This window comes from Parambassis ranga, chromosome 2 (assembly GCF_900634625.1).
Source record: "Parambassis ranga chromosome 2, fParRan2.1, whole genome shotgun sequence".
NCBI lineage: Eukaryota > Metazoa > Chordata > Actinopteri > Ambassidae > Parambassis > Parambassis ranga.
Window position 1 is genome coordinate 16695108 of NC_041023.1, and position 22021 is coordinate 16717128.

At 40.3% G+C, this 22021-nt stretch overlaps 1 protein-coding gene across 1 annotated transcript in view; it reads right to left on the reverse strand.

The window, feature by feature from the left end:
• The window catches only part of ptprua (protein tyrosine phosphatase receptor type Ua), a 178614-nt gene that overhangs the window by 108592 nt on the left and 48001 nt on the right, over positions 1 to 22021 (reverse strand). Inside the window, exon 2 of the mRNA XM_028429850.1 lies at positions 20669 to 20797. Coding sequence (XP_028285651.1) covers positions 20669 to 20797 — 129 coding nt within the window. The remainder of the gene's footprint in view (positions 1 to 20668; positions 20798 to 22021) is intronic.

Sequence of the window (22021 nt, forward strand, 5' to 3'; positions counted from 1 at the left end):
GGTATTGTTGGCCAGGCTAGACCTTTGTTTGGCCTCACCCAAAGAATGATACAGATTGTTTTAAGGATGTGGAATCATGAGTGCTTTGACAGTAACCCAGGGATGTCAAAGTCAAATACACAGAGGGCCAAAAAAACAAATTGACTATAAGGGCCAGACTGATTCAATGTTTATTAAAACATATTGAAATGATTGCACGTAGCCTATTGAACCAAGACCTAACACAGTGTATTATTTAATGATTAAATGAATAATCGGGAAAACATTTTTCAGCAGGCACACAGACAAGAACAAACTGCCTTCAAAGAAAAATCACATGTCCTGTACATTCTTCTTCTGTAGCCTTTGTTCCGTGTCCATATTCTTGTCTTACCTCAGTGAACATGTACTCTGCCTCCCACCGAGCTTGAAACCCCCTGTCCTCAGCATCCACCTTCCGTTTAGCCATTTTTTGGGGAGGAGGTAGCTGAAAGTTGACATCTGCTCTTACTGCTAATGAATGATAAAGCCGAAGTCCGCTTGCTACGCTGCAGTGAGTTCGCGGGTTACCGTTGCATTGTGGGAAATGTAGTATTGGTGCGTGCAAAACACCAGCGGCTACGGCCTGCGGGCCGGTTCTAATACTAATCAAATATCATCCCGGGGGCCATAGATAATTCCGGCCCGCGGGCCTTGACATATGTGCAGTAAACTAAAAGCCTCTGGAGATTGCCTTTTTTGCCATTTTAGAGTAATTTGCATTGAACAAAGTGCTGTCAGATAAGTTTGTAGAATACAGGAACTTTCAAAAACCACATTACAGGTAATGAAGCATTTGTACCTTAGCCCAGTGGTCCCCAACCACCGGGCCGGGGACCGGTACCGGTCCGTGGGTCATTTGGTACCGGGCCGCACAGAAAGACTGAGCAAAACATATTCATTATCTGAGTCTGAAAGCTGTTTCATTTATAAATCGATCAGATTCATCCGCCTGTGCCTTTAAGCACCTGCCCAGACGCTTGTCTCGGTCACGGGATACGGCCCCAAAATTAAGCCCACAAGCTAGCAAAAACGAATAAAAAACAAACGTCTTTGGAGAGCTTCTTCGAAAAGGGGAAAAGGCCTAACGAGGAGACAGAAGAAGAGGAGCCTACCCCTTCAAAGAAAAAGAAACCCGCATTTAAAAGACTATATCAGGAGTCCTATTTAAAATACGGATTTATTGCAACAGGTGATTCTCACACACCAAGTCCGCTCTGAGTGATATGGCGACAGACTCGCAAATGAGGCAACGAAGCCTTCAAAACTGCGAGACCGAGGACCCTGCATTAAAAGACAAGCCATGGAAGAAAACGTGAACAAGAACGACTGAAGCAATTAATGATGGCCAAAACAAAATTACGGAGTGGACTGGACATAAGAAACACACTTCGGGTGTCATGTCTCCCATTATCCCTAGATGGGACCGCCTCATTGCTGAGAAAGCTCAAAGGCCCCCACTAATTAAACATAAGAGTAAGTTGTCTTTGTATGCACTTTTTTTTCTGTGCCGGTCTGTGAAAGTATTGTTTTACATGATACCGGTCCGTGGTGCAAAAAAGGTTGGGGACCGCTGCCTTAGCCCACATAGTTTTTGGTTATTTCAGGGCACTCACACCTTTTAGACAAGAGGTGCAAAGGAAAATGAGGACCTGCACAAATTTAATACTAATTCATTACAACTCCTTTAGAGATACGGCTAATGCAGCATTCAAAGACCACTTGAAGGCAAAAATTACTCAAGAAACTAATTCAATCTGCCGTGCTGAGAGAAACTTCCCTGAATTTTAATTACTTTATCGCTCTCATTTTCTCTATCTTTAACAGAAACCAGTGAAAGGGAAGGGGAGATAGACAGCCAAAGAAGAAAAGGGAGTGGGTGGAGGCGATGTGTGTTGTGGAGATGCTGACTCCTCTCAGCCTCTGTTAGGTCTTTTTGGGCCACGCATTTGAAACGCCCGGGCCCCGCAGTCCCAGGACGATGGAGTGGTTACGGACCGTGGAAAACAGGATTACACAACCCTCTCATGTCCAATTAATTATCTGGCTGTTTGGGGGAAATAAATGTTTCCTTATCTCCCCATGCCATCACACTGGAAGTTTTCACCTTTGTTTCTGACTGCTGAGGGATTGTTCCACGTCCAATTAAAACTACTGCACCGGTTCATCTAAGCTATTGTTAAGAAATGAAAACACAGACTTTAATTGGGTTTGTTTTTTGAGTTTTTTGAGCTTTTTTTTTTTGCAGCATCATCTTTTGCGGTTCTCCTCGCAGAGTAAGGAAAAACTCTGTGCTTTTCTAAGCCGAAGGCAATTTAAGGTCGTAACCTTGTATCCGTTGCTTCACTCTGGCCTCAAGTAAAAAAGTGCAACTCAACAACTATGATACAACTTGAGCCTTCAGCTCTGGCCAAAAAAAAAACTGCACTAGTGTGGGCGGCCCAGTCAAAGTCTCGCATCCTCCTCTGTGGGAGCTGCAGCCTCTGGTTAAAGATAGCAGCCTGGAACAGCACATCCTGGAGTCCTTTTGCTTCCCCCCCTTCTCTCTTTCCTCCATGCGAGAGCCTGTCAGTTCATCTCAACATAAAGATGCGCCAGGGGAAAACCAAGACAGCCCCCCCCCCCCCACCCCCCCACCCCCAATTCCACCACCATCATCCACTGTTGAGCATAGAAACCACGAGATCCCCAAGGGTGCACCTCCAAGCAGCGCTCCGGGTGCTCAGCAGCCTCTCAGTTGCTTGACTTTAAGACAAGGAGGCAAACAAGTGCGAAGACGGGAAGCAGAAGTAATTGCCAAGTTGTCACAAACAGACAGCATGCAAGCTCAAGGAGAGGCTTGTTAGGGTTTTTGTCTGTGAAGTGCAGTAAATAAGACAATAACCTTATTTTGTGAAGTTCTTCTGTATTTTATGTCACACATTTATTGTTGTTTGTCTCTTGTTATTTTCATTAATTATATGAAGAAATCAAAGGTTAACACCCACAAAAGACACAATTCCTCATTAAATATATAACAATGGAGCAAATTTCATGGCCTGCATGCTTTCTTTACAACAAAATAACAATACATTCTCTTGTGCACCACAAGCGCACTCTTTTGCTGAGCACTAGAGTCCACTATATCATATACTTTGTGTTTTTATTGGCTCCCACAAGCATCCAGAATAGACCTAAGGATTATTCTGCTTACATACAAGGCCGTAGTGGCTGAGCTCTGTTCAACCTGTAAGACCAAACAGTACCATATATTCCCAACAGAACATTCCTCTTTCAGAGTGCGGGTTTGCTTGTTGATAGAATGGGAAGTGAAGCCTTTTAGCCATTAGGCCTTTCTCCTGCAGAACCACCTCCTAGTTGGGTTTGTAAGACAGACACCACTTCTCCCTTAAAGATCAGACTTCCTATCTAACAAAGCCTAAAGGTAGTCTAAGCCATAAACTTAGACTCGACTAACTTTGACTAACTTTAGCCATCATAGGACCCCAACATAATCTACCAAGCAGTCACCCTACCCTTCTCTGGCTCTCCTCCTCTCCTCTCTCTTTATGCTTAAAGATGCTATACAAACATAGAATTCAACTTAGTACAGTGCAGGTGAATGAACAGAGAGCCCAATTTCCATTTCCTTATGCTTTAAAATGTGTTTTTTGATACTTTTACTGCTTCAAACCACTATTTTTCAGATGTTTTTAAATCATTTATTTGCTTTTGTCATTAAATTTCCTAATATTTCTTTAAAAATATGCAAAGAGAGGAAGTCTGTATATGGTTTAGAGTTTCATTAATGGTAGTTTATTGATCCAAATAGCATCAAAATGGAAGTGATACTTTGTAAAAACAAGAAGTATTCCTCTGAGAAATTATTATTATTATTTTTTGAATCCATATAAAAGCAGCTGAGGTAAATAAAATTCATGCCACCAGTATTGAGAATAAACTCACTACAGAGAAGTAAAGAGGTCATCGGTCGGGCAGCACTTCAACAGGTTTTTAAAAGTGAGCCAAATGATGTCTTTCCATTCCCACGCTAAGCCTCCGACACACACTTTTCTCATTTAATGCAAAAGGCCAGAGAGTGAAAATATTTCCTTTTGACATCAGAATCATCTTCGCGGGCCCTCCAATCCCCACCAGGACTCTTATTTTCCCACGCCGCTTCTGCCTCTTCAAACCGAAAGAGGAGAAGCGAGGATGTTTAACAGCGCCATTTCAAAATTTTAATCCTGCAAACTTTCAATTTCATCAAGTGACAAAAAAAAGGAGCCCGGGGGGAGAATGAAAGAAGGAAGAGAGAGATAGTGACGTGCACTCATCAGTGGGTAGCAGGCGAGAGGACAACAAAGAAGCAGGAGCAGAAGAAGAAGCCAATTACTCATGTGGGGAAACCAACTGATGGGGAGGGGGGGAACGGTGAAGCCGGCCCTGCCTGTTCTCTGTCCGATAACCTCCCCCCCTTCCCCCCAACCCCCCACCCCGTGTCATCCCTGTGTGTCAAGCAGAATTTTATTAGCCACTCAGGCTCAGTGGGAAAAGACAGCCGACGCACAGGCAACAACAACAACAACCTGCAGCCACAGGGGCAACCGATACACAACACACCAGCTGAAAGGAAACCTTAGCGGGGGAGTCCTACCGCACATGGAAGGATTCATCACACACTGCATGCTATCAGGAAGGAGGGGGGAAAAAACATGTCTTTGCAGTACATTGGTTTCAGAAATGACAAAAAAAAATATCAGCTCATAGCAGCCTGAATTAAAAGTTCTCAACAGTAAGCTTCAGCACCAACACAAAAATGCCTGCATTCGGAATGAAACAACACAATATATATCATGTCGGCTCCTGATGTATTTTTGGACAAAGTGTACAAACTAATTACACTTTTCTATCTGCCTGCTGCTTCAAACAAAAGGAAAGAGAAGAAAGAAGAATTTCTCCAGCTCAACAATATGAACAGCTCCTCGGTAATTAAACCCCTGACGAGCTGAGTATTTACCTCAATAAATCATTTGTGCTTTAGATGAACTGTACATGTAATGGCTGTTGGGAAGGCGCCACTGCAGAGGCTGTGATATGAATAAATGGACTTTGGATGCAGCACAGTGTAATCCACACTAAAAAACAATGATGATGCAGATGTGTGCCCTCCTGCGGCCATGCAAATGGTACCTGTCACCATGACAACTGAACCTAGCCACATTATTTTGGTGCCTAACCATACCATGGTTACCTGCATTCTTAGGCAGAAAAGTTGACTCACTACACCAAACAATGGCACTGTATTTGAAAAGTTTGGAAGGTAGTCCTGTATTATTTTTACTTGTTACCATAGTAACCCGTTAACCTTTCGCTTTATTTGATTAAGAAAGTGAATTAAATTGGTCATACCCAGTGCAGAAAACATGTAGAGAAGTCCCTGAAATTGGTCACCAAGCTAAATGACTAGTATCTTGTTCAGTGTCACATATTTGGTTCAAACATATTAGCACAACACTCCAACAAAGCCGCTCCTTGGAGGTTAGCAGAGTGGAGGCCTGAGTCTAACAAAGTGCCATTTGTACTTTTCTCTCTTCTTCTTACCTGCCTCTTTGAAAATGCATAAACTGTCTATTTGGTTGGGTTTAGGGATTAAATTGCAGTTTTAGAAAATAAACATCACAGATTCTGGGTTGGTGTCTCAGTTACCATGGTTACAGCTACCTCTCCTACCTGAAAAGGAGCAACAGGTTCAAGGTGTCTGTACTGAAAATTGCTCAGAATAAAAGCTTGTAGTGTTACAGGAATGCCAATGCAGAGTTATCAGAAGCAGACAGCAAGTGATTCAGCAGTTTCTGACACATAATATTTTTAATAGGACTATTATATTATCCACCAATGCCTCCACCTCATTGGCCCATTGGCTGATGTTTGATTTTGAGGCCAATATCTGATAATTTCGTATACCAGCCTGGATAAGGCTGTCTTGGTTGCTATGTGAAATCTTACATCATCAGACACAAGCTAAAGCAATGAGCTCAGCTAGACCAGTCACTTCTAGAAGTACACAGAACAAGGCATGACAGTGGCTGCCACACAGCTTTCTAATCACCTCCCTGTCCACGTTAGGACACCTCAAACGCTTTAAACAACCCTCTTAAATGCTCAGATCTCAAGTGATTATATAATAAAAGTCATGTAATCAGTACTTGTTGCTGAAAAGGTATTGTATAATGAAATGTTGTTGTACTTTCTCCTGATCACTGACATAAACTTTTTGTTGTGATGTGTTGTGAATACCTAATAAAAGTTAGGTCAAAGTAAGCAAGGATTTTACACTTTTTTGCAAAATTTATGAAGTCCAATAACATCATATTATGAACAAATCTTATATTTGATGCACTATAAAAAAATCAAAGATTTTGATCAGGTTTCACAGTAATATTAAAATTGTCGTTTCAAAAACAGTTCAAAGGTTATTGGAAACTTTCAGTGGTTTACAATGACAATTTTGACTGTAGAGAGAATCAAACTCAAATGTAATTAATCTTATATTATAGCAAGTTGACTATTTGAACCGTGGTTAGGTTATAAGAACTGGACAAAGATAAGTCTATATTGTAAATGCCTTTGGGTATATTTTGGTTTATCTCGGCACTGTTCTGCATTTTGTCTTGTGACATCTTGTCATTACTAAAACTTTGGTTTAATCGATCATCTTCCTGGTAGCATCTTTGGCTTGAACAGGAAGTTAAAAAATGATCATATTATCCTGTTTTGTGCCAGCAGAGTCTTGCATATCCATCTAAAAACAATCCAAACAGATACATAAGGCTTTTGGAAATGTTGGTTTTAGGCTGCAGATAAAAAATAAATACTTTTGTGGGGGGTCAGAGGTTCAGCGTCCTGACCGATGCAGCTCCGTGCATTATTCTGCCGGAATGCTATTGTCGGTCGGAACAAAAGCTAATGTTCAGAGCACTCACAGTCATCTGGTGTGCTCACCACGCCTGAAATGAGATGGCCTTCTTCTTCAACCGCCACATTCCCCACAGACAGCATGAATCAAGGCATTCTCTAGAGCAGCCCCCTCCGGGGCCCCAAACCTCGAGAGGATTGAGGTACAGAGAAGAAAAATAAAACCAGCAGTTTATCAGTGAGCTCAGGAGATGGAACAAACAGAAAGAGTGCTGGAGGTTAGGAAAAGGGTTCAGAATGGGTGGATGGTATCTGATGTATCCTATAAAAAGAGGAAATTTGTGTCTAAGGTGAAGAGAAGCCGAGCAGTATAATGGCTGAGAGGCCACAGGCTTCACACAGAGTGTGAGCAGTTGAGTCAGGTTTAATGAAAGTTCCTCTTCAGTTGAAGAAGCGTGTCTGTTTAATTAGCAGACAAAGCGCCAACATCTCACACACGCCACCAGCCTCCAGACACGCAGTGGCTGCTGGGCCGTGTGCAGAGTGCCGGCGTGAGCCGTTAGCATGCAATGTGCAATGTTTTAGTGCGTTTTAACGCACAGTGTGAGAGACAGTTCAGCTCTTGAGTGATCAAAGAGATCTACCATGCAGTTAATCATGGCTACATATGGCGAGAAGTCAAATGTGCCTTAACGTTATATAACAGAGAGAGAGACAATTCATAAAAAAGTAACAGTATGTACATTTGTGCCCACACTTGTTATCAATCTTCAAAGAATGGAATTTCTTCAGGATCTCTGTATGTATATAATTAACCAATTTTTAAAGCCACATGTTTTAATCTTCACTGCGACTTTAACAATCAAAAGACTTGCTAAAAAATGTGCAGAATTCTTTTTTGATATGACTGCTAGTTATATCGGGGTCAATCATGGCTTCCTAGTTTTGAAGAGTTTGCAGATTTTCTTGTTGTTTTTACAGAATCTGTTTCATTTTGGACAGATTTTCCTTTTCTATTGGACCACAGACTTATCAATCGCCCCCTGTCGCTTAAAATAGCAGCATATACACCTCTTCAAGGAGCCACACACTCCTCAGTCATCACATTATGACAGATTCAGTTGATTTAGGTTCATTAATTTTACACAGTTATAGTTTGAGCTGTCTCCTGTACGAGGGGTCATGCACCCTGTGGTCTCAGCAGGTCCTAGTTAAAGCAGCTCACTTTGTTCAGGAGTTTAGTCAACGTGCTGGATTTCCATCGTGTTCTCTTTTCGCCAGCTTCACAGCTCCAGAGGTTTTGATCTGGCTGCAAAATATCACTTATAGTGCATTATTTAAATGGTCATTAGTCTTGTGAGCCTCATCCTTCCTGCCCGCACAGCTCTAGGCTTTCATTATTACATCAGTTATCAGCCCATTATATGCAAATGACTCATCCTAACTCTGGAACCTATAATATATAATATATCAATTACAATGGCAGAAGGGCGTTTGCAGTGAAGGGATGTGGAAATATTTCCTAAAGATAGCCTGCCAACACCTGAGGGATGGAAGAAAAGGGGGAGGACGGAATCCTGAAAAGATAAAAGGATGAGGGAGGAGGTAATGACAAAAGATGTTGAAAAAAAGAAGAGTGAGGAGGAATAATAAGGAATAGACATGAAATCCATACAAAATAAAGCTGCAATGAAAACATAAATAACACATAAATAAATAACCTTAAATATTATATACTTTTTTAGAGTCCTATTGGTTTTTGTTTGTTATTGATTAATTTTGTTTATTTTATTCATTTTAATTATTGCTAAAACATTTTTTAATAAAATGCAATACAATTAATGCTACTATTAACCCTGAAATGAATATATAAATATAATTAAACATATTTTTATTGAATATCTTTGTGTGGAAATTAAGGTCATACATAGAATTTTATTAATTTATTTATTTATTTTATTTGGAAAAAATTAGGTTAAGGTTCTTATTTGGTTCAGCTTATTCTCTCATTACAAATTTCAAATTTCCAACTTTTATTGCAGCAATGTAAGGTTTTTCTTTTATTTGGTAAATTTCTTTGCAAAATTACATTAGCCACCGTTGTATATATTATGCAACAATAAAAACAAAGTCATTTCAAATCAATAAATACATGAGCTCAAAATATGCAAATCTCAGATTGCCCTAATCCCAATTATAATAAACACAAAAGCTGAGAGATATTAGTATGCTGTAAGGACAATAACTAATGTTTTAATTATTAGGTACGTGTGGTCAGAATATGTAAATGCATGCGTGTAAGCAGCTTAACCAGAATCAGACTTCAATAGGAATACGAGCGATGCCACAGTTGTTTGCCACATGGAGATCCATCTGCATTTATATTGTACACTTCACCCAGGACCATTGTTAGCATAAACATACCTGGAGTGATACAGAATGTGGAAGAATTAACCCTTTCCACCCCAAGGACCCCTTTCAACACCATAACCATGTAAAAAAATAATCATATTGCATATCAAATTAAACAGGAGAAACTCTACCAAAAGCACATAAAAGTCATATTTACACACATCAAACATAACTTAAACACCATGCAAATCAATTATCAATCAATTAAAATAAAACTCTTACATCAAAGTCGACCCACTTGACACATTGTTATTGTTAGCTCTCTTATATTTTAAGCCACACAAACAAACAAGGTGTCATATGAAAGCTGAGACTTTCACAATTCACAATGTTACATTTGTTTTGCTATATTATGAATATTTAGTGAAAAGTAACTGAATATTAAACCTTTAAAAAAAAAAAAACGCACAAAATCACAACAAAAAAATCTGTCTTTCCTTCATAAATTTGCAATGAAAAGTCATATTGGAGGGCAATAAATGCTTAGTTCAGACAGACCAACATGTCTGTGTTTATTCAAGACTAAAAATATTAGGATTAGACATTTATTTTGTTTGTGGAGGACTTTTTGGGGGGAGAATGTGACAACGGTCGTTTAGGATGGATATGGATTTATGGATTTTCTTCCATGTGGCTGGCCATTGGTGAGTATAGCACTAATATTAGTACTGCCCTTCAAATCTATTGGTTCTGATTCCTGATGCTACATCACATAATACCTGTACGTGTGGGTATGTGTGTATCAGCATACAAGAAGAGAGATAAGAGAAAGAAAGAAAAAAAAAAGAGTCAGCAGGGATGGAGAGCAGGCCGGTAATAATCAGCAGCAGTAATGGAGATCAGAGGCTGATGCAGAGCAGGGGGACCTGTTTGTAGGAAGAGTCACTTGTGGTGCAACGTGCTGTTAATACCAGGTATTAACAGCTCAAGCAAACATTGAAGGACATATGCAAAGCTAATAAATAATGCAAATCCACTCTAAATGCCTTTTCATAAACTGAAGAGAGCTTAGACGGGGCACTGTGATTGACCCTCCGTGTTAGCAAAGGCTATAGAAGAGCCGTAGAAAGTGAAGCAAAAAAAGAGGGGGTGATGGAGCCATTTTGGACGTCCTTGGCTAGTAAATAACTTTGTGTTAAGACTCAACGAATTGTCTCCTTCAAGGATTGAGACTTTTGATTGCAAACGACAGTAAAGACATGAACTCAGAACACAGAGTGTTTTTCACACATTAGGTCAATGTGATCTCATTTCTCTCTGCATGTCTTCACAGACATATTTCATTAAAAACATAAATAATAACATAAACAATAACATGAAATATGTTTTTATGTACTTATGGCTATTTTTTCTAACTTAGATTGTGATTAAATATTACAATTACAAGTTGAGATTTGGTTGTCTTATTATGACGCATGGTGCGTTTAAAAGCTGTCCAAAGATTCAGCGCCTTTTACACTTTCATTTTCTTTATTTAAAGTATTCATATAAATTCAGGCTGTAAGGGTCACTCTAAATACTTTATTGTGTAAATGACACTATAAAAAAGGCACATTCGGTAACAACCCATGCACTTATAGAGAGGAATCCCTCTTGTATAGGCAATGCACCTTGTCCAGACACTCCTACCATCTTAGTTCACACTCACACACACATACACACACACTGCATCAAATCCAATTTCATGCACGTCAACCAATCATGCTCATATTATCAAATTTCCTGTGGAGGTAGGCAAATGTTTATCCAAAAACTGCTTTCTGACAAACCTGTCTGAACACCTGCTCTACACACACACGCCTCGCTGATCACCAATAAGAGGTCTTTTCCTGACTGACAAAATAACAGTCATGTCATTAAAGCCAAAGGCATGTTCTAATGACGTGACCGGCTTCACACTGACATCTATTTACAGGCCTGTCATTAAAGTCCTGATAATAAGAGAGTCACATTATTATCGTGCCTGCTGCTGCTGCTGAGTTGGAGTAATATCCCCCTGTAGATACAGGGCAGACAAATTGGGCACCTTTAATTTGAAATTCCAGCTTGTGCTTTTAAAATTAAACACAAGAAGACTTGGTGTCAGAGGATGTCATTGTCAGAATGGAAGTGTCACAAGACACAAGCCTTTAGAATATAAAATAAAACACTAATTCTGCTATTACAGCTTGTTCCTCACCATTAGGTGTCTGTATTCATGTAACATGCCACAGCTAATCCCGCCCTCCCAAACCTCATGATGCATTTACGCTCTTTAATCAATTAAATGTAAAAAAAATCACAGGATCAGCTGATTATAGCAGCCGTCAGCGGCACTTCTCCAAAAAACAATAGCAAATCAGATGAAAGCTGCCTGATCGCATCTCTGTCTGTGGCTGTATAATAAGGCAATCAGTATTCGCTGTCCTCTCTATATAACATCGCCATTTACTCCTTGATGACAGTGGATGCACACGGTGGTGTGGAGGAGCTGTTATCTACACTGTATTTCTGAGTGCAATTTCACTGTTTGTCCTGTTATCCCCGTATTCACTGCTGTGCCACACGAGGAGAAGAAATCAGCCGACAGGTGAAGGTTCCGCACTGACTATTTTCTTGCTATTTTTTGACCAGCCGATTCTCCTCTCATATGTGCCGACACATCTTTTGTCCCCGCAAACAGCTTTCAGTATATATATATATATATATATATATATATATATATATATATATATATATATATTTTTCACTTCTCTACACTGTGAGGCTTCTGATGTTTAGCTGCTTTCACACAAGATACACACTTTATGTCCTCCGAGTCAGATAAAAGAGAAGTGAGACACTTTGAGGTGTTTTTTTTTCCTTCTATTTTTTTTAACAGAACTAATGCAGAAATCATGAAATCGCCCAAGGAAACATAATTTTCTGAAACGTCCTATGATGTAGGACCATCAATGAAAACATGTTGTATCAGTCTCCTACATGTTAGAGCTGAAAGGACTTTATATAGTAGCTTTAAATCATCCAATAGGATAGTGATATTCAGAAAAAACTTGACTAATATTTATTGTGTTGCCATAAAAGCATAAAAAATGTCTGCCATGTAGAAGTTTAAAGTATCGGAAAGAGCTAGCATAGCTGCTATCTGCTGCGATCCTTCAAGACTGAAAGTTTGATAAACTAATTTAGAGTAATCATTCATCCATTCTCTTTGGCTTATCTGGAGTCAGGTTGTGGGGGCATTAGCTTAACCGGGGAAAACTCCCTTTTACCAGCTGCCTCCATGAGATTCAACCAGGAGGATACCAAGGCGTTTGCAGAAAGATATAATCCCTCCACCCTGCTCTGGGTCTGCCCCGGTGACCTCCTCCCAGGTGGACATGCTTGAAAGTGGGAGTTTGGATTCCCATGGGTGCAACTGTGCTCTTAGGAACTTTAAGTGCAGCAGAAATGTTTTTGTAACCTTGGCCAGATCTGTGCCTTGCCACAATTCTGTCTCTGAGCTCTTCAGGCAGTTCCTTTGACCTCATCATCCCCACTTGCTCTGACATGCACTGTGAGCTGTAAGGTCTTATATAGACAGGTATGTGTCTTTCCTAATCAAGTCCAATCAGTATCATCAAAGACAGCTGGACTGAAATTAAGGTGTAGAACCATCTCAAGGATAATCAGAAGAAATGGACACACCTGAATTCAATATATGAGTGTCACAGCAAAGGCTCTGAATACTTTCTGTTCCCACTGTAGTTAATGCAACTAGATGGAAAAATATGTGTATGTGTATATCTGTACATATCTGCGATCGGATAAAAGGAGTTGAATATAATTACTGTTTCATACATCATCAAAAATATCATTACATTGTGAACACCTTTATTGGTGCTACACCATCAATGTATTAAACAGCTGCCAAAAAAGTATATTCATACAACATACAAAGGCCCCTTTAACTACTTTATGTGGCTTTAACATAATGTAGAGCTGCTCTCTCACTAAGTAGCAATCTCTGGGCTCAGAGATGAAGCACATGCAGAAGAAGAAAAATGCACTTTCCTCCACAGCCTCTGGGGGCTCACAAAGCAAGTCAACCATCATAGAGCAATGTTAAAATATCCAACTTCATTGCAGATAAAAACAGTTTTGGTCTCTTTTGGTGGTTTGAGCTTCCATTTCACCTGAGCTACACATATTTGCCTGCATTTGGATTAACCAGGAGTTTGTTGCCAACATGGCGACGGTCAAAGGTTTTCATCATCCTTCTTTATGTCATCCAGACCACCATCACTCCTATACAGTCCTATGTAAAAGTCCCAAGCTGCATGTGATTTAAAGCCAGAATCCTCCTAGTGCTGATTCTTGATAAAACAGCCATTTCCATGTCAAAGTCACATGTTTAGAAGATCCAATCATCCCGCTCGTTGGCACCATTTGTCTATAACGTTGAATAATGTTCTTGATGCAAATGGAAAGACCCTTTTTAGCGGCTAGCTGATGAGAATATTTAACTCCTCCAATATGTATGAATCGTATTCTCTAGCTCCACAGCCACATTTATCAGACAAATGCTAACAAATACGAATAAGTCACAGGATCAAGAGAAACTGCTCTCTCTTAATGCGCCATTTAAATGCAAAGAGTCTTTCTCTGTCTTCCCTGGCTAAAGTTTTTCTACCCTGCATCATCAAAACCAGGAGAAACACCGCCTGAGCAGGGAGAGGCACGAAGGGCCGATGGGGGTTGAAGTCCTGATCAGCAAATGAGCACCATGTGCACGTCGGACCGACCATGTCTCGAAGCAGCGTTTTCTGCACCTATAGCTGCAACAACATAATCATACCCTTCTCCTCCTTTTCCATATTTGCAGTGAAAGCTGATATGCATATGACTATTGAACTCAAAATGTCAACACTCAGTTAATGTGCTGTCATTTAATGGATCCTTGGAGTTGAGGCGATAATTACCCTGATATTGCATTCTGGCCCGTTTTTATGGAGTTGGAGCTGAGCGGTGGGTGTGTATGATTTACAGGTGTGGCTGGACTTGATGATTGTCTGCACAAAATGAGGTAATTGAGCATGCAGGTTTTAACAACTGACATGACTACCCACTAAGTACGGCTGATTACACAATTGCAATTAAGTGAACTGTAAAATATCTGTACAGATCATTTTTCTTAAATGTATTTCCAGTGTCCTATACACCTTATACACCTTCTACATCTTCTGAGCATAAACTCCAATAAAGTCCCCTCTTGCGCCCTTTCCTTCTTCCAGAAATAAAACAGTGTTTCTTCTCATATTTTCATAATAAACTGCCTGTGTCTATCATGCACGCCAATCATGTCTCCTTTACCCCACAGACTCTGAGCCTCGCCGCTTCTCCTGCATTGCAATGTCAGTCTGAGAGGTTCAAGGGGGAAAAAAACAGTATCATAGAAAGAAACTGCAAAGCCGAAGGGCGTAACATGTTCCTATTTAGCTGCAATGTTTCATGTCATTGGTATTCTACCGGCTGCTGGGCTCCAATCAATACTATTGAGCTGCCTGTGCCCAATAAACTAAGTTGTTGTCTCAATTGCAGTCTACTTAGCGTCTGTGTGAGAATTTAAAGCCCTTGGAAAAGATTTTGAAGTGTGTTTGCAGTGTAGAAAACGGTGACCTCGCATATTCTTCCTGAGCCACCAAACTTATACCAGAGGGTGGGAACGATAGATCATTTTTCATTGGTGCATTAAAACAATAGAAAAAGTCAGTTCACTCTAAGAAACAGCCTGAAGAAGCTGACAGCAAATCAGTCACGCTTCTTAAAAGAAAAATAGCCTTGAAGTGCTAACCATGAAGCTTCAAACAACACTACTGTAAAGAAGGATGACTTCTTACTTAATAAAGAACTCAAACATCCAATAAAGTGTTTATATATGGTGTTGAAAGACAAGGAAATATGAGATTTATACACACACCACATGATCCTAAAGACACAAGATTATGATATCCATCAATATTGGCCTATAAAACATATACTGGTCACAATAGCAGCATATTTTATTGCCAAAAAAACAATTAAAAACTGTGATGGACTGGCGACCTGTCAAGGGTGCACCCCACTTCTCTCCAGTAGATAACTGGGATAGGCTCCAGCCCCATGTGACCCTGCACTACAAGACAAAGTGGGTTCAAAAGTTGGATGGATGGATGGTCCCAAAAATCTAATATTGGTTAGGCTAAACCTGGGCAAAGTACAAACCCAGCCCCCATGTTCCCCAATTGCTGGCCGCCACCCGCAGACCGCAAACAAATGTCTGACCAAAATGAATAAAATGCAGCAAATTTCACCTGTTAATCACACTTTCCTGCTGCACTTTCAAAACAAGGTGCACACTTATACTGAAACATACGGTAAAGCGTGCAGAAACTCCACGGTGCATACAGGTGTGACCACAGTGCTGCAGCTGACATATTTCACTGTTGTCAGCTCCTAAAAAGCACATTTCTCACCCAACTTTCAAAACTTTGGGTTTCGTTCTTCTACTCTAACTCTAATTGTAGGCTAAAATTAACTTCACACCACCTGTGCTGCTCTGCACTATGTGTGCGGGGAGACGCTCTGACATGCCCTTACCATACACTTAAAGTAGATATTTATTTAAATATTATTTATCAGTGGCCCTTTGCTTTTTTATAGAAGTCTATATGACATTCTCAAAAAAGAAATTACCCAGGCCTGGGTTAGACTATAAATATGGATTATGAAATTTAAAGGAAAAAGAAACGGGCTAGTAGGTAGGTAGTAGGTAAAGCCAGGGAAATATGCACACATGTTTATGGAGTGAGATATAAACCTTACTGTACCTTATTTCTGTTGAGAACTAATCTACACTCTACATATTCAGTCAGGTGCTAACAATGTGATCATCAGTTGATATACTTAACAAACTTTCTCAACAGACTGCTTACATGCAGCTCACTGTCAGTAAGCTTTAAGTGAATTTCAAGCTGTTAACATTAACTGTAAACTGTCAACATTCAGAGTACTGACTGGTGAAATGAATACACCGATTACATGGTTGCGACGGCACCTGTCGTATTATGCAGCAAGTAAGAATTTTGTCCTTAAAGCGGATGTTAAAATCAGGAAACATGGGCAGCAGACGGACTTGAGTGACCTTGACGAGGACCGGACTGGGATGTTGGTTTAATCTGAAGTGTTTTAATCCAACAGAAGAGCTGCTGGAGCTCAAACTGCTGAATAAAGTTCAGCAGTTTGAGCATAATATTATGTATAGCATTACGAGCATATATTATGTCCTATCAGCATACGATTAAGAGCGTGATACACCATCCTCACTAGGCATTTGTAAACATGTTTTAGGACTATCCAATTAAAGTTTAAGTAAAGATCAATATTGTCATCAAAGTAATCCTAAGGTAAATACTGTGATCGAAAAGAAGACCCATATCTATTACACAGTTCAGTTTATTCTTCTGCATTTGTGAGGCAGGGATGGGGGGGGGGGGGTCTTTCCAGCCTATGGTTAATGCATGACCCCATAAGTGGGCTAACAACAGGTTCCCTCTGATGATGGAACCCCACACAGCTATATATCAAATCTTCATCTCTTACCCAGCAGCCTCTAAAAGAGAAACATCCTGGCCACCCGAGCATGTGCTCATCCTGCCTGAAATCAACCTTCTCTAATGGATGAAAAGAAGATGAAAAGCGGCCTTTGTGGCGCTGCCGGGCCCCCGGAGGAACACCGGGAAGTGTAATCAGCAATGACCCATGCTAGACACCACCAATCCCATGGAGTACGTTAACATACCCAGGGTTCCTGGAGGGAGGGGGTGGTGGGGCTGCTGCCTGGAGCAGCGGAACAAGCACTTGATAACCGTGAGTGAATTATGAAATCCCGAATGCCTTGCCAGCCTACTTCCACCGGTAGCCAACAATCTGCCCGAACCGGCACCACCTTTTTCCGCAGAAGAAAGATAGTGCTGCTTAAATAAACATGCATTTAAGGATTGGATGCAGGCCACCCTGTGATGATGCAAGGCAACCTTGAATATAAAAACAGCAAGGGACTGAATGTGGGGAAACAAGCTGTCAGTAACGGCTACGGTAATGACTAAATGTTTTGCATCAATCACCCAGAAAAACCTTATGAGTGTGCACGGAGGATGTAAATCTATTAGCATTTACATTAATCACACAAAGCTAGCTGTGAATACTGGTGAAAACAATCATTTCAGAAATAAGGATTTGCCACTTAGGTATCCTAATATGTGGCTGAAAATGTATGCTAAAAACCAACCAAGACAATGTGCTTAAAGAGGCTAAAAGGTTCCATAGAAATTCTAAAATTCGGATTGAGTAAGTAAGTTTTAGGAAGTTTTCCCCTTCGAGTGTAAATGGCAACAGACAGAAGCCCAAACACCCCAAAAACAACAACAATGTCCAATGGGTTTTGGGGGCCCTGAATGCATCATAGCCTGCACAGGACCGCCACACGATCAATTGTGTGTCGCACACATATCGAGGCAAACCCCTCAAAAAATACACTTTATATGCCAAACAACTCATGCAAGGTGATGAAGTTCATTCCCTCCCCGAGGCAACACATCCAACAGCAGCCAGCACTCTTCTTATGGCAGCATGGCCAAGCACAAATGTTTTCTTGTGTTTAGCAGCAGTCAGAGTTCACTGCTTACATTGTAAATCAAAAGTGAGTCAGGAGGCAGGATTGGAAATGCATCTCCAGAGAGGTATCTGGGATGCATTGTGAATCTAGGAAGTGAAATCAGTAAGCTAGGTTTAGATGCAAGTAAGAATAAGGGGTTTAGGGACACACAAAGCAGCATTACATATAGGAGCCTTAACAGAACCTTATTCTGGCATGTGAGGCATGGTGGTGGTGGTATGATGGTTTGACTTATTGTCTGGATTTTTTTTTTCAGAATTCACTGCTACAATTCAGAATTCATTGTTCCATCAATTCTGACAAGCCGTCCATGCACAGGTATAAGAAAACAGGTCTAAACCAAGATACTACCACCACCATGTTTAACAGATGAGACAATGTTCTTATCCTAGAATACAGTGATTTTATTTTTAATTTCACATATTGAAAGCATGCATCAGCTATGTGATATGGATCACGTCTAATATTTCTGTCTCATTCGTTTGATTGAGTTCACTTTGTCTACTTTCAGCACTTATGTGAAGATGGGCTGATGTTTTGGGTCATGTTTATGCAGAAATAAAGACATTTTTAAACAGTTTAACAAATGTTTAAGCTCTTCGTCCTTAGTGCAACACCTCCTCTAAAAAGTTGCCTGTCACACAACTTTATTGTAACTCCCAGTTCTTCTGGGCCTTCCCTGTTTTTAAAGCATACAATTACCCATACCGAACTGCCCTGAAATTAATTTTAGATTTAGGGTTCGGACCCTGGAAACCCCCCCCCCGAATTGGCAGAATGCTGCGTAAACAGTCGCAGTCAGTTTGTTTTCATTAGATGTGTCATTATTTTATTCTGAACATCCACAGAGCTCCCATAATGAAGCGTCTGGAAAAACAACAGAGCACATAAAAGCAGCGGCAGGCCTGCTTTATCGCAGGCTGGTGGGTTATTCTGTGCTATGTTTTTTGTTTTTCCCCACCAAAACAGCATTGTTTATTACTCTATTTCTGGAATAGATGGTAAATATCTGCAAACACTTGCATTCGCAGTGGTTCACATTTATAAAATAAATATGCCTGTATGACTGTCTGGATATCAGACTTATTAAACTGTCTCACTTCTATAGATGTTCCCTTGGGAACAGTTTCTTTTTCATTTGCCTGTCTTCCTTTGCACATGACTCACTCACAAAATTATATATTTGTGTGGTTGTGTATGGCACACACACACACAAAAAAGCTATTTTCCTGAAGCATATTATGCCAAAAATAAAACTACAGAGAGGCCAGAGGCCTTTACCACCCAGCAATGAACTCATCTATTCATTTAATGATTCACACACACTTCCTACATCAGCGACCCACAAACTTTACTAGCCGTTAACATCCCTGCTAGGCAAGAAAATAGCATTTTTGTATCCCAAGACTAGCGACAAGGAATCCGAGGCTAATGATCCATCCACCCAAGCTTTATTCCCTACATTCTTTCCTTCAAAACGTCAAAAATAAGGGGCCTGTGAGTCAAAAAAAGAAAAAATGTAGTAATTTAGGAATCATTTAGTTTCAAAATAATAACACATAATGTAGCAAGCGAAAAAAACTGTTATTACATTTATTTAATGAAAAAACAAGCCTCATGGCAATCATTTGTGTGGCACTTTAAAAATAAACTGTTAATGATAATTAACTTTCTAAATAAGCAGGAAATACACACATACAATGCTCTTTGATTTGCACCAAAGCAGCAGCCATGGAGGGCACAACTAATAATTGTTTTTTTTAGAATATAACATCTGTAAACAAGACATGTTACCATGGAGACATTGCAACCAACCAAGCGCTGACCTGCTGAGAAATAGAGCCAACTAGTGCTTAACATCTGCAGTTCCTCAAATGACCACTCACAGGGCTCACTCAAAGTTCAAGATTAAAATAAAAAAACACTGTACTGTCCAAATAAAACCTCAACAACAAGTAAGAGTAAATTGCGAGAAAAAAAAAAGCCCTCAAGGTACGGCTCACCATCGCTCCATATGCTCTGCAAGGTAATAACTAAAAGAGACCCTGATAGGTGCATGAACATTTGTATAAGTCTTCTCTTCTCTCATCTGCACCACAGTGGCTGCACAGCAAAGGCAAAAAGGTTGCAGTAATCGACCCCAAACTATCAAAGTAACATATTTTCTGCCAAAACAATGCTTATGAGGAACAGATGTTTATATCCACCTGCTGATGTTGACACATGAGAGCAACCAAGCTAGCAACATGTACAAATAATTATTCACATATAAACTGCACATTGGCTGTTGTTTATATTGAGTTTAGCCAATCAGTGCTAAGCAGTTTTAAGAACTACCAAACCTCCTACAAAAACAGCCCTGAAGAAGAGTCTGGACTGCAGCGACCCACGTTTGATTCTAGCCTGGTCATCACATAAAGCCTGCCACATGTTACATAAACGGTTATGACTGGAACGAAAGGGTTTCTAGAACTGGATGTAAAGGGGATTCCAGACCCATTTCATGGAGATTTTTTTGCATGTGAATGGGTATGGCAGGTCAAGCTAGCACATTTAATTTTATACTTTTCATTTTATAGAACAATATAATGACAATAAGCGCTGTCGGAATAGTTTTTTAACAGATTACAAGCCAGAGCTGCTTCTATCTTATAAGCTGAAGCCTACCTCGAAGTAGATCTTGGGTCGGATGTGGCCAATTGTAGGTCCTGATCAGCTGCCAGTCAAAGTCGTCATCTTGGCCCTGTCGGTATTCACACAAGCCAGGGTCTGAGTCCTCATCGAAAGTACAGCCAGCTATATAGAGAGGGAAAGAGAAAAAAATAATTTAACAGGTGAAACAGAAGAATGAATAAAATTCATAGGAGTAAAGTTTCAGGGAAAAGAATGCATAATACTCCCAATTATTGCTGTGTTACATCACCGCAGGCTCACCGGTAAATGTCTTAATACATCAACTCCCAGAGAATCTTTGAAGCTATAAACTAAATTACAGCTAATGGTCGACACCAGGCGGTCAGCACAGGCTGCCTATCTCATCTGTTCCCTCCAAATCTACCACCATTTGGCGCAATTAGCCCTATGGTGTGAAAATGACACAGCAGCCACAGGTCACCTAGATAGCCAGAAATAATGGGGCAGTGGCGACAAGAGCAGCGGGAGGGGGATTCTTCAGCTAATGGAGGACAAACAACAGCCCGGCTCTCAGCCTGTTGAAGGTGACCCAACCTCTGTCTGCTGTCTAATGGTTACATTCACTGTTCCGCCATTACCGCACGAAAAAAAAAAAAAAAAAACCCACTGGCTTTTAAACCCGCCAGAGCTTGGGCTTGTTTAATTGGTCAGAAAACAAGTGCACTTTAAAAAAATTGAAAATGAATAGTCTGGTGTTGGAAGGAACAATTTGTGATGATGCATGGGTGCTAGGCTAGCCATGTGCTTCTGGATTTTTCAACATTGATCATTACTTTCAGTGTATCAGCTATTCCAAACTGATACAATACCACAAAAGGACACGCTTGAGCCTGAAAATGTTACAAACATAATGAGGCAATTCTGATTCGACTTGTTTCATTTTATTATACGCCAAGTAGTTCAATCAACTGTGGAAACACCTTCATCATAATCATGAAGGTAAGATAAGATAAGATAAGATAAGATAAGATAAAACTTTATTAATCCCGAAGGAAATTCTTGTGCCAGAGGTATTAAGTTACATTAAATGCAGTTAAGTACAGAGTATAAGAGTATAAGTGTCACTATAATCCAAAAAGAGTACAGTACGCGGTATGAGCACAATATATGATACATGGATACAATATGGAGATGTAAGGTGCTAAGTAAACATAATATAGGAATGACAGTGATGCCTGACATGATTATCTAGCGCTTCTCCCTACAGAAAGGGGAGGAGTTATACAGTCTGATGGCCACTGGCAGGAAGGACCTCCTGTGGCGTTCTGTGCTGCTCCTCGGTAGTCTCAGTCTACCGCTGAATGTGCTCCTGTAGGACAGCAGTGT